The 13,363-nt window shown below is 38.5% G+C and overlaps 1 protein-coding gene across 4 annotated transcripts in view; it reads right to left on the reverse strand.

The window, feature by feature from the left end:
- Positions 1-1,251: 1,251 nt before the first annotated feature.
- Positions 1,252-13,363, reverse strand: part of ARB2A (ARB2 cotranscriptional regulator A) — a 421,353-nt gene continuing 409,241 nt past the window's right edge. For all 4 annotated transcript variants that reach the window (XM_030847879.2, XM_060296012.1, XM_060296010.1 and 1 more), the window contains one exon: positions 1,252-5,561. In XM_030847879.2, the coding sequence (XP_030703739.1) occupies positions 5,419-5,561 (143 nt within the window). In that variant the 3' untranslated portion in view covers positions 1,252-5,418. The remainder of the gene's footprint in view (positions 5,562-13,363) is intronic.

The raw sequence follows: 13,363 nt of genomic DNA on the forward strand, positions 1-13,363 counted from the left end.
AGTACTTAGAATTTAAAAGTTTAGTGTTCCAAAAATGCTGCTCTTCTTAAGCCACTTTGAAGTAATGCTAGTGAGCCTAAGATCCAGATCTACATGTTAATCTCTAGTTTTGCCTTCAAACAGAATTCAGTTACAAAGAACTTGGAAAGATTTTGAATCTATTCAGGAGAGGAAAACGCTTTAATTTTCTGAGGAGTAAAAACTCCCCAAGAAACTTCATATAGCTTCTTAGATTTTGCTTAGCATATGTGATAAAACATTGATTGTTGCAGTTTGGTGACCCATGAAATTTGGGGGTTAGTTTTCTCTTCAGACCAGAGCATATAATTATGCAAATAAAGAGCTGTCACTGATCTAGTGAAATACTCACAAACACATGCACTCTGAAATTGGACAGAAAAGTGAAAATGGTTGGTGATGTGATGGTGCCATGGTTTGTTTTCCTGCCAAGTTTCTATCCAAGTTCATTATTCAAATTGTAAACTTTAAAAAGAGACATATCATTCTTGGGGTGTTGGTTGTCTTTTCATTTCAGATTCTTTGTATTGGTACTGCAGGCTGGCTACAAAGTACAGTTCAACATTATTTTACCTATGACAGTCTCCCATATTACCCAATGTATTAGCCAAGGAAGAAAAAGTGGAATGATCTGGAAAGAAAGATGCAGGGCTTCTCTAGATTTCTTTTCTAGAAACATGTTTCAAATAGAACTCAACTCCAACAATACAAAGAATATAGTGAAAGGTTTTTCACAAATCTCAAGGCAAAGGACTGGGAAAAGTTGCCTGGAAGGCCTCATGGATTAAGTCAAATTTCCATTTTCAAGCTTTTTTCCATTCAAGGGGAAAAGACTGGTCACTGCATGATATCCACTTAATGGTCAAACTTTCAGTACGATTCTCTCCTATCTAGCAATTAAAGCCCACTCCGTAATATTTGGTTACTTTAACCTTTAAGGTTCATTTATAATTACCACTCCTCTAAAACCTTTGTGCTAAGAATTAACAAGAGTTCTTCAATGTAACCATGCTCTTTGGCATCAAGGTCTCCCAATTCCAAAGTTACCATTGCGAAGGCTGTTGCATAATTTCAGATGTCATGGAGAGTCCCACTGATGAAATCTGAGAAGGCTCATGTCAGACCACTGACTGCTAAAGACATCACTACATGAAAGATCAGTGGTGTGAAACTTTAAAAACATCGATCCAAATGAATCAATTAAATCAACATTCATCTCTCCTAAGTGTGAGGTTTAAAACTATCATTGTTGCCTCTTTTTTTTTTTTTTATCCTACATAGATTTCGAGATAAACGCTGGAATGCTTTGATGGCTACTTCTATTCTCGAATCTCTGTTAATCGACTTTGTGCTATTTCCCTCTTTTCAACATCTTCCACTTGGTGTACATTCTTTACTTTTAGTACAGTGCATGACAGTTGCAATGCTTTAAATCTAAAACCGCCTAACAAAGCTAACGCTTTAGGTAGGGTAGCTTTAAGCTCTGTGAAGTGTTGATTAAAAACCCTTTCCCAGACTCAAACTGATCTTTTTGGAGATTAATAGAATATTAGATAAAAGGAAGACGAACAATTCAAGAGACTCCCACTCAGTCACACTATACAAGGAAGGAAGGAAGGAAGGAAAGTATTCAATTTTTGAAAGGGAGTACCTCCTGGAGTCTTTTATTTTATATTATTATACCTCCTAATAAGTAATCATAAAATAACCACTACTATTATCCTTTTTTTTGGCCACCCATATTTCAAAAATGAGAATATATCACACTTATTTAAAGACATTTTTCTCTACAAAGGCATAGGGAAAAATTTTGAGAAAATTTTAGCCTTTCTGTAATAGTAATCTTTCTTAAATGAACCAGGATTACAGACACCAAAAGGAACCTGTCAGTCCACAGTTACAAACTATGATTCCAACCGGAGACACACATGTGTCTAGACTGCAACCCCGGATAATCCAGAGAAAAATGAAAAAATCTAATTTATTACCACTGATAATACAGTTAACATATTTTGTCACCCACACTCTCTCAAAAAAGTTACAGGTTTTAAAGAAGGAAAAGCTGTGAAATAAATACAAACAAGGTATTTTCAGATTAGATGTACTACATCAAGGACCTATACAGGGATTTGGGAGCAATTTAACCTCAACAGAGTCCTTTTGGAAAACACATTTGTTTACCGTATATAGTAAAGTATATTTTATAAAATGATAGTTTAACAACGGGTTCGAATTTCCTTGTAGCTAAGGAGATATTTTAGGTCTTAAAAACAAATATCTTAAAAAAAGCTTTGTGAAAGTTCCAAGCTAAATAGTGACTCAACTGAAGTTAGGGTATTACCTTACAGCAACAATAATAGTAATAATAAGTAACTATAAGGTTTAAAATATTGATAAATGCTGTCCCATCATTCTTATTAAGTTTCTGCTTTTATTGACCTCTGTGAGTGATTAAATGAGCTTCTGAACAAGAATAATAAGTCACCGGATATTGGGAAAATGGTTTTTTATTTTAAAATAGTAAACAGAAATATATAATATATAGGAAACTCCTGTGCTTTAGTTTCCTTTTCTTTTGGTATAAACAATAATGCAATCCAAATTGAAGCACAAGGCAGAAACTTGAGAAAAGAACAATTAATACAAGAAGATTTCTCCCCCCGCCTTCAAATATCCATGAAAACTTTTAACGGCTGTATAGTTAAGTACCTTTAGAAAGCTCCAAAGCCAGTATCTGGCTTTTAAGTTTTAACAGTTCTATTCTGGACCTTAGATTGATCAACAACTCCATGCTTCCCATTCCACTTCCTCTAAGCACTCACTATATAATTTAAAAAAAAGAAAAAAAAGCCCACTTCCTAACTTTAAACCTCTACTCTCCTGAAAACTTGTCTTAAAGAAACCAAAATGGGAGAGCAGAGCAGAAACATTGTTAACCCTTGTCTCGTCCAAGCAGGCGGGCTACTACCAACTGACTGTTGTTATTCCAGGAAAACTGAGGTGAAAACAATATATTTATACAAACAAACCCATAATCAACAGGTTAAAAGATTCTACATTACAAGGAATCTTATCAGTAATCAGTTGGAGGTCTGGGACGGGTTGCCTAGTTCCCTCTGGGTTGCAACAGCGCAGATCCACAAGTAGAAATTACATTTACACAACTTAAGTTTGCAGATAGCTCTCTATAGATAGTTAAACAAGGCCTAACAACCCAGTAGTTTTAAAGTATTAAAGGCAACTAAGCAGTGATTTACTCTAGTTACAAGTGAAGGTTTTTTAAAAACTAGGGGTGAGAAAACTGAAGAGAAGAAATAGGAGTGATTTGGTTTATAACCTGAGCATGTTTGCTCTAATTCAGCTGCAGACGCTTCACAAATTGAGTACTGTACAAGTGCTGATTAAAAAAATGCAATAAAACTAGTTTCTTGTGAACATTTTAATATTCTGAAAACAGCACACAATTTATAACACTTGGAAAAATATATTCAATCCACATCAATTCTCAAATCCTCTCCGTGGAAGGTACCATTATTTTACATAGTTCACTATTACTTCTAAAACAGAAAAGATTGCAGAGCAACATGCTCGACATTGCTGGGGTTACACGTTTTAAGCCACCCAAGGAATTGGATAAAATGACATTCTGCTTTTTCGTCCTATGTTGTTCCTGCTAAAATAACATCGAAAGATATGCATATAAGATTACTGAAAGAAAGATCACCTTAATTTACCATCATTGAAATTATGAGAACTAATTAATGCACTTGTGTACCAAACACAGATACTACCAGTTTTAAAACTTGCTGAAATCGGTTCCTAGTATAAAAACATTTTATCCGTGAGGTGGTTATTTTAAGTTATTTTTCTGAGGAGTGAAACAGTTCTAAGTTATTTTGGGTACATTTTGTCGTGTCCTCAAGTAAGGCAGGCATATTGTTGCGTATATTTTTAAAAAGGATGAAAAAAATACTAAATTCAGATCCTCACTTATTAGAAACAGAATCTTCACTAGGTAATTAAATTCTACAAGTAATTAAAAAAGTAATAATGTTAAGATTTAACATGTGAATTTAAAAGTCAGCAAAACCTTAACTTATTTTACCTCATATTTCACAGAGTTGGCCAGATCCTAGCTGGATTAAAATACTTAATTGTTGGAAACTGTAAGGCAAAACCTTACAGAGGAGGTGGACTACTACGAATTATACCATTGGATTGAGAGGAGAAAAGTCTTTCACACCAGGTCTTTCCCTTTCTGTTGAAGCAGAAAACTAAAAGAATCATTTTAGCCCCACTAAGCCTTTCAGAAGGAAAAGGTTCAAGCGCACAGATTCCTTTTCCTTACGACGATAAAAAATACTCTCCCTAAAAAGGTCTAACTCTATGAAAGCTCAAAATAGACCACTCTACTTAGGATTAACAACAACAAACTTCCTCCACATTAAGATTTAAACAAAACTTAAGTATGCTATCTAAATTACAGTGCTACCCAACACACATTATATATTTAAAAAAGTAAATTCTAATGATAAAGTTGGAAACTCCCTTGAAAATGAAACCTTTCCCACATGTACTTAAAAGATTTGCTCATCATTATGTTTTGGTTTAAACAATCTCTTCTGAAATTAGAGACTTGTGTAAAATCTCGTATTCAGTTGGCAAGGTTTCCAGCGATAACGTGGATTGGGTACTTTATAGATTTTTCTAATGCAGTTTTTCTTCTGGTCTCGAAATGAAAATAGATCGTTAGGGAGTGAACAATTTGCCCTCCCCGAACTACACAGTACATCACGGAATTCACGTTATGAATTTAAATTTGGCTTGGGAGGGGGGAGACTTCCTTAAAAAAAAAAAAACGACATAGACGCCCTTACGGAAAAAAACTTTTTAAAACGGGAGTTTTAAGTCTAGAATAAAAGTTTCCTTCGGTTCGGTTCGGGGGAGAAAAAAAATGGATATGATTCGGGGGAAGGGGGGCCGGGGGAGAGGAGAGGAGCGGAGCTGCGACTACGTGGCTGCGGGCGGTAGGACCGCGCAGACGCCCCTCGCCCCGCAGCACCGGCGCGGGCTCCATCAGGGCAATTAGAGGCGCGCCGGCCGCGCCGGGCAGGGCGCTGTCGGCCTTAATCTGCGCGCTGACGGGCAGCGCGAAGCCCAAGCACAGCCCGCAGGAAGCACGACCAGTGAACCCATATTGCTTTGACAGTTGCACTCATCTAGAAATAATGCAAAACGCTATTTAGATGTATATATCACGACCCTGTGCTCTAGGAAGAAAACAATCTAATGAGGGGCTGGGAGTCTGCTCGCCGACAACAGGCGGTGGGGAGACGTGTGGATGCATATGCTCGAGTGTGCTTCCTCGGCTTCCCCTCCCCCGTCTCGCTCGCTCTCCTCTTACAGCTCTTCGTGCTTTATTCGGTGGGAGCGCCGCGTCAGAGTCGGCTTCAGGGAACTGGTCTTTGCCTCAGAGGCTTCGGTAAAGAACTTGAAAATAGACGGGAAGCTCTTCCAGGAAGTTAGCTCGTGACGGTCGGTGCCTGCAAAATGTACAGATTCAGTTACGAGGTGGCCTCGCGTGCTGCCGGCGCAGGTGGGACGGGACAGCCGGGCTCTGCCGAGGCCCAGGCCGCCGGTCCTCTGTCCTCGAGCCCGCGCCCTCTGCGCCGCGCCGCGTCCCGCCCTCGGAGCCCAGCCCCCACCCCTCCAGGGCGCGCGACCCCTAGGGACCACACCTGTACCTGAGGGTTCACGTGGCCCCCAGGGCTCGGAGGGAGGCTGCGGCCCACCGACTCCGTGTCTCCGCCGGCGGCGCTCGGGGTGGCGATCCCGGAACTCCGCCGCCTCTGGCCTGAGCCCCTAGCACGTCCCCGACGCGCGGCCGCGGCCGGACCTTCCCCGCGGTCGCCCGAGGCGCGGCCGGCGGCCCCCGGGGCCTCAGCCCCTCCGGGCCAATCGAGGCGCTGGGCGGGAAGGGCCACTCCCTCTCCCGCCTCGAAACCACCCACTTCCCCAGGCTGGGCGCGCGCGGGGATTGGTTTCCCCTGCGCTCGGAATCCGGCTTTTGCACCCTCCGCAGAGCACCCACGTTTCTTTGCTTCCCAAGAGAAAGAAACAAGTTGGATTTTAGTGTCCTAGCAGCCTACATTTTTTTTTTTAAACAGGTTTTAGGGGACAGTCTTAGAAAAGCTAAAAAAAAAAAAAAAAAAAAGAATGTTTCAAAGTAGTGACTACTGAAAGAGCATCTAGGCCTTCTATTTTGTCAGGAGGAATTCAACTCACAAAATGCAGGTTAAGTTGTCAATTTATAGAGTTATTTTGTTTTACTACAGCTTCTTTCTGTGGCTTCAATTTAACACTAATGTACAGATTTTTCAAATAAAATCTTTCTTCAGTTTTAAGACAGGTAAAAAATAACACTGATGTAGACGTAAGAACAGATGAGGACATTAATCTGTTTTTGACTCCCTGTGATAGCTTATATCATTTAATTAATAGTTTTATAACAGAACACTTTTTAACTTAAAAAATAAAAATAATAACAAAGACTCTGCTGTAGGAATAATGAGTGAATAGATTTTAAACGGTTTAAATCTCTTCCTAGATCACTCAATTATGCAGAGAGACACTGTCTGGAAGTCTCTGGATTCGGGGCCTCTGTCTGATACTTTAACATTGTTAATGATAATTCTTTAGTCTGTAATAGTAGGTCATTGCTATGGTTACTCTACAATGGTGCAACACTTTGCTTTCCCCTTCAGCTATTCGCTGAGACCTGGTAACCACATTTGTTGCCTAGCAACAGTTTTGTGACAGTATCACAATCTGGGAGTTACAACAATAAGGATGCTATGGCTGCCTCGACCAGAGAGCAGAAAGCTATAGTCTGTGCATGTGACTTAGCTGTGGGAGCTGGCCTTACTAGAGAACCCCTCTTTTAACAGGTGCCCTCAGAAGGATGCTCTCTATCCTCCTCTCCTCGGCAGACTGGCCTAATGAACCTGCATTTGGAACAAGATCCAGTACTGAAGTCATATCATTGAGTTACATCCCCCAACACTACTGTGTTCAGACTAAAAAATGAGGTCCTTTTTCTATTTGCTTACTCAGTTTGGGCAAAATTCAATGTTAGTCAGTGGAAGAAAGAGATGAGTGCAGGTTTATCCTGGCAAATCCTAAAGTGCCTGACTGGATTTTGACAAGTCAATAGAATTCTCGGGAAAAAATTATACAAATGCCTGCCTTTATCAATAGATGTGTAAAAATTCAAGTTCTTTAAAATATATGTAATATCCAGATATTTATTGTTAGTATATAATTTTCACTGACGTATTCAGATAACAGTCTTAAAGACTTCCTTTGAATTTGGAGGCATCTGTATTCTCCAAACACAAAAGAAGTTTGTGAGCAGTTCTAGATAAGCTCAGACATACCTACTTTAATATTTTGTGGGTATACTTAGAAGGGAGCCCAGTTTCTGGACAGGTTTATGAAATGCCCATCCCTGTTTTCTATAGTGCTTGTAATTCCAGTTTCATTTCAATAATAATTACTAATAGCACTTATAATGAAAAAATATTTTAAAGTCAATGGTATTGACTCTTCTCGGATTCATACTACATGGAAACACCCATCCCCAAACACAATAGGAAAAAAAAAGGTGTTAATCATCTCTTTTCCTTCTCATTTCCCAGGCTTCCAGGCTCATTTGGCATTTCCTCCATAGTGATCACACTTACACTTCCTAGTATTACCAAGGCTATGATCAATTTCTAAGCTTTCTTAGGGAGCTCTTCTCATAATTCCTCCCACCCCTTGAAAACCAATTCAATGTATGAATCTAGAGGGACCTAAGGAGTCAATGGTCTGAAGCAATTTTAACTCCTTTATTTTTTTCTTTCCTGGTGACAATCTTTCCGAAGGATGGACAAATTTCCCAGGTGATAAAATCACTACAAAGCCTTTTTAGTTTTAGCTTATGATGGCTCTCTGCTTGATTAGTCCTGGGCTGAAAAGACCAAAGTCCCTGAGATAACTGAGGACCTGCACTGGCTCTCAACATTTACCCTTGCAATTTAAGAGTATAAATAATGAGAGTGTGTGCTCTGTCAGAGGAACGGAAATTGCTAGGAGTAAATTAATAAGCAAGGTGGGTTAGAAACTGAATTATAGAGAATGGAATGGGAGAGGGAGAATCCTCCCTAAACTAAGGAGTGGTAACATAAATATCTTATACAAAAATGGCTTTCTTTTCTAAATTACTGAAAGTAGATTTTTAATAATTTTAACACAGCATTTGGAAGGTAGTTGCATGTTCATCTGGGGCTGCGTATACACATTTCAAGAACATGTTTGGAGACCATTTTTGAAAACTCGGGGCCAATATTCAATGAAAATATTCACAAATTAATATGACTATCTGCCCATAGCAATGATAAGAGAATGGAAACTTCTGACAGCAGCTTTCGAATACTTAAAAGATATACAACTTTAGGGGAATTTCTTCCATCAGGATGGAAACACTAGGCCATTACATTATCTATTCATAAAAGGATATAGAAGGGGAAAGTTTAGGCTAACTAAAAAAGCAGCCATTTATTAATAACCTGCAATTATGTGTAGGTAACATGGAAACTAGTCCATTTAGCACTAACTATGTTTTTGTATTTGAAGGAGATAAACATGGTTTTATAGTCAGGACCTGGTCTTTCCTCTGCCACAACTTTACCCTATCAAAAGCTCCTCTTCTTAGGGACTGTGATCTTTTTTTCTACTTTTCAAACCCCCATTTCCCTAATCTAAGTTGTTTCCACAATGTAGGAAATAAAGGGTTTTCCCAGGTTAATTATCTGCCATGTTCTCAGGGAATGATTTTTGTATCCTCTTGGATTGGCAGGCTTGTTCTTACTGGATAATTCACCTTTGGGGCAAAATAAATGTGCACGATCTCAGTTCTTTATTACAAAAAATTGCCTTTGCTCAGTCGTAATCAGTGGTTCTTAATGGGCATGGTAGTGGCCTCTGGGGCATTTTGGAAATTTGTAGGAAAGTTTTTGGAGGTCAGGACAACTGGGAGGAGCTATTGGCATTTAGTGGGAGAAGGCCAGGGAGGTGGACATCCTTCAATTTGCAGGGCATTACAGCACATGAAGAACTGTTCTGCATTGCACATGGTTTTCAAATGTTTCACAAGCTATTCATGTAGTTGAAAAACCTGTTTGTGATTATATGGGCTTAGAATTTAGATCTGTTTAACAAGTAATCTCACAGTACTTTTGGCATAATTTTAATACACACGGAATTTTCCAGGAATCCAGCTACCATGTAAATTGAAGGAATTTTGTACTTTATGTTGTTCAGAATATTACCAAGAATGGACTGCCATATGAGAAAATCTCATCACTGATGGCCTCATTGCCCACAGTACTTGAGCCACCAATAAGCACACCTGCACCAGCCTGCATTTGTAGATGTGGAATTCCTGGTGATTCTATACACAGGACCCATGCAGATTTTCCTGAGCACTTTAAATATTGATATATATATTATTCTTATTATGAGTTATTTTCCTTTTATTTCCTTCATATGTTAACTAGAGGAATACAATAAGTTAGCAATCTTATAAGTAGGTGAATTATGTTACCTCTAGAATTTATTTCAGGATAGTAAAAGCACTGTGTAATATTTATTTATTTTTTATTTTTTAAAAAAATATTTATTTGGCTGTGCCGAGTCTTAGTTGCGGCACGTGGGATATAGTTCCCTGACCAGGGATCGAACCAGGACCCCCTGCACTGGGAACACGGAGTCTTAGCCACTGGACCACCAGGGAAGTCCAATATTTATTAAAATAGTATGGTTTTAGATGGCAAGGGTTAGCTTAAATAAAAATGAATAGTTAATTCTTTTTTATTACAGTAGAGATTAATTTATCTATAATCTGAACCCTACTTATAGCTAGCTCTTATCCTTATACAGAGTAGAAATGCCTTTTACTTCTCTTAATTAATGTTTCTTCCACAAATTTCTGGAAGAATAATGGACCCAACTTCCCTTCTGACTAGAGTCATATTAAACAGATCACATCAACAATAAATGTCACTACTATAAAAACTACTTAATTTGAAAGGAAATTCTGTTTCATAGATTAAAAATAATTGTGGTTGGAGAAGATCTTGGCATTTTTGTCAACGATGTTATCCACTTTGAAATAACCAAAAGGTAGTGGACAGGGGATCTTCCAATTAAAATACTACACTGAATATTTATTCTTTATCTATCAATTGTTTTTAAAAATGAACTACAGCAAATTTCAAAGAGGTAGAGATAGCACAAATGTTCAAAAAGATTAGAAACTTTAAGTATAAAGGATGAAACTATAAATCATATGAGGAAGATCAAATTGCTAAAATGTGTCATATGTTTTCCCAAAAGACTATATATTTAAGAAAAAGTGTCTTGTAATGGAACTGAGAAAGAAGGAGGCTACATTTATGTAACAGCATTTACAAATCAAACAAAAAATGGTTGGAAATAGCACTGACAGCAGAATGCTCAAAGAATAGGATAAGAGAGAAGAAAACATTGCTATATCTTCTGCCTTGTCTATTCCCCTTACTTCTTCCTGTGATGACTTTAATCCAAGTGTTTCTTACAAGTCTGCCTTGTCCACACTCCTCTTCACTTGATCCTAGTGCTTGGAATTTTTTTTTTTTTTTTTTTTTTTGGCAAAAACTATGCCAAAATATGCTACTGAGTTAGCAGCCAAAACCCTGATGTTTACTTTGGTAGATGTAGACTACTCTGAAGCTGTACCTCATTTTCTGCAGTAGATGTCTTAAAAAGTTATACGTAAATATAATTTCTGTAAATAGAATATTTTTAAAGGAAGAAGTGGGTTATCTACTTCTTTAAAGAATCTTTTAATAAAGTGAAGAATTCTCTGGGAAAGCAAATAATCATTGTTCAAATGATATTATACATACACAATCAGATTTTCCAAAGGTAAGGTTTACTACCATAATATGATGGACAGTCTGAGTAAGGGCTCACTGAAAAGATAATTTAGAAGCATTTCTTGGTCAGGCATTCACTATTCTAATTATTGCTGGTCACCTTATTTTACATGGTCCTAGACCAAAAGGTCATGGAATAATTTCAACAATCTATACATAATTTACATGTTAGGGTCTGGTTTAGAATAGGGGATATAACTGTTCACAAAGTCACCTTTGAATATGAAATATCATTTTAAAATCTTTATTTCAGGGGAAAAAAACTAGTATGGGCCCCCACCCTCTCACTGACACCCCCCTCCCCTGGAAAAGAATTTGTTTTTAAAGAAAAAGGTAATGAGTAAATTTTATATGTTTCCTATGATAAAGGGGGAAAGAAAAAAACCTAGAAAGATATGAAACACATTAACAAGATAACATATCTATGATACTTTCAAACTGACAAGGCTTGATTTTAAAAATTGATCTTTAACAAGAAAAAGAAATATGGGCAATTAGGAAGTAATGAAGACCCTGTCAATATAGCTATGTTGAGAATAACAGGTAAGGGAATTCTTGAGAAAATCTAATATATAAAAATCAGGAGGTCTGTAATATGCATTATTGAGTCCCAGTGGGATTAACTATGAATTTATGAGCTCACCAGCAGTTATTTTTAGAAAGATATAAAGAATTAGAGAAATACTAGAGCACAGAAAAATAATGTGCCTTCTAAAAAGAAAGAAAATATATATTACTACTAAAATTCATTTAAAAATGAATTCTAGAGCTTCTAAGAAGAACACCATTAAATTGACCAATATTTGAGCACAGAAGGGCTCCTAATGGAGACTCTCCTAGTTAGAAGGCACGAGTGTGAGTGAGACTCCATCACACGGCGGGAGGTGAGGATGGGGGTTTCAGGGGCGGGGAGGATAGTAAACAAAGTGGGGTGTTCGCTGAGGGAGACTCCAGGAGCAGCTCAGTAAACGTGCTGCCTGGCCTGGTTAAACCAGCTGTGTAAGATACAAGCAAGTCTCTTTCCATTGCTAACACTGCTGCAAATCTGTTAAAGCCGAGACTGTGTTGAGACCCTAAAGGCAAGTTGTCGAGCTTGACCAGAGATAGGAGGCTGAAACAAAGACATAAAAGCAGTGGTAGAAACTTCTGCGTCACGGGCAGTTTCTGGGAAAGCCTGTCCTTTCCTCCAGCTTCTTTTCTATATCTCTCATCTATGAAAGGGGAGTGGGGCGGTTTTGGGCACTGGGCAGCTTAAGACTCAAGGAGACAACTTTGGGAAGTAAACTTATTCTTAGGCAGAGTAGAGAGCCTGCAGTAGCTGTGGGTCTCTGACATTGAACCCGGCGAGACCTCTCTAATAAACCTCTCCTAACCAATAAAAAATGGACACCTTGTAATTGCTTGAATTGCCTTTCAAACCCAGAGAGCTGGCGCAGAAGTGTTTTCTTTGGTTTTAATTCTTGTCTCACATACTTCTCTTAGTGTTGTCACAAAGCCTGGCCTCCAGGGATACTGTTTTCCTTTAAAATTTGAGCCCAGGTGTGGGCAAAAGTTCTCTTTTTCGTTTCCCTTCGTGATTTTCAAAAGTAACTTTGCCAAAGGATGGTAAGAGCACAGGGCTCTACACAAGGAATGCAAAGAATCATAAAATAGTTATTTCCGTAAGTAAAGGTTTCTGATCCTATTATTCCCAACACAATCAGTGAAGAGCTTTACTGGGCCCCATTCTAAAATAACACTGTCCGAGAGGGCTGGTGGCAGCTTTCTAGATAGTTTGTCACGCTTCCCTTTTCTTCCAGATTCTGTGTTCCTAGCTAGGTACCTATGGCTTATGGCTGCCATAAGCTTATGACTTCGTGTGTGTGTGTGTGTGTGTGTGTAAGAGGGAGGTGGGGAGGAAGGGAGAGAGAGAATGAGAAAGACGGAGAGAGGGAGGGGTGAGATAGAATGGAATGCAAAATACTTTCCTTATTTCAAAACAAAACAAAATCATTTGCTAGTTCAAATATCTGAATCGTCTGTGATCCTCCTCGCTCAACTGTGGATTCTATTCTAAAGGAAATATCTTGTGGGCAGTTTTTCCAGAGGTCCTGTGAGTGATTAATTTATACATTCATACATGTATTTATTGTATGCCAGGCACTATTTCTTTGGGCTGGGGATGTGGTGGTGAGCAAGATATATAAAAACTCTGCTCCTTGTAGCATATGTGCTAGTGGGGATGACAGGCAATAAACAGGTAAACCGATGAACATGATGATTTCAGGGAGTCAGAAGCACTGTGAAAAAAACACAGTAGAGGGATGTGAAGAGAATGAAGAGGAGAA

This window comes from Globicephala melas, chromosome 3 (assembly GCF_963455315.2).
Source record: "Globicephala melas chromosome 3, mGloMel1.2, whole genome shotgun sequence".
NCBI lineage: Eukaryota > Metazoa > Chordata > Mammalia > Artiodactyla > Delphinidae > Globicephala > Globicephala melas.